At 71.6% G+C, this 560-nt stretch overlaps 1 protein-coding gene across 1 annotated transcript in view; it reads left to right on the top strand.

Moving 5' to 3' along the window:
* Positions 1–560, top strand: part of EMH_0011550 (CAP-Gly domain-containing protein, putative) — a gene marked incomplete at both ends in the record, with an annotated part of 10,510 nt that overhangs the window by 3,975 nt on the left and 5,975 nt on the right. Inside the window, one exon of the mRNA XM_013499318.1 lies at positions 62–560. Within this exon, the coding sequence (XP_013354772.1) occupies positions 62–560 (499 nt within the window). The remainder of the gene's footprint in view (positions 1–61) is intronic.

The raw sequence follows: 560 nt of genomic DNA, 5'->3' as shown, positions 1-560 counted from the left end.
GAGGGTCACTACGCACTTATTAAGTACATTGGGCTCCTCAAACGCCCCCACACATACTCAGGGGGGGCCCCCCGGGGGCCCCCGGGGGCCCCGGGGGGCCCCCCAGACGAGGCGACGGGGGGGCCCTCAGGGGGCCCCCCAGGGGGGCCCCCTTGGCAAGGGGGAGATCTCGTAGGAGCTCCGCAGCAGCAGCAGCAGCAACAGCAGCAGCAGCAGCAGCCAGAGGAAGCTGACGGGCCCCCAGTGGATTCTCCTGAGGAATACACTCATGGGGGCCCCCAAGGGGGGCCCCAGGGGAACCCCCAGGAGGGGCCCCAGGAGGGGCCCCAAGGGGGCCCCCAGGGGGGTCCCCAGGTGGGGACCGAGGGGGGCCCCCAGGGGGGCCCCCAGGTGGGGACAGAGGGGGGCCCCCAGGTGGGGACAGAGGGGGGCCCCCAGGGGGCACCCCAGGGGGCCCCTCAGGGGGGCCCCCAGGGGGAGGATGATATATGGGTGGGGGTTTTATGGGAGGATAGATCGCGGGGTCGGCACAACGGAGAAGTCAACGGAATTCGATACTT

This window comes from Eimeria mitis, genomic scaffold, assembly GCF_000499745.2.
Source record: "Eimeria mitis Houghton genomic scaffold, Emh_scaff421, whole genome shotgun sequence".
NCBI classification, from domain to species: Eukaryota; Apicomplexa; class Conoidasida; order Eucoccidiorida; family Eimeriidae; genus Eimeria; species Eimeria mitis.
The sequence above is the reverse complement of the archived record's forward strand: the minus strand, read 5'-3'. Positions and strand labels throughout refer to the sequence as shown.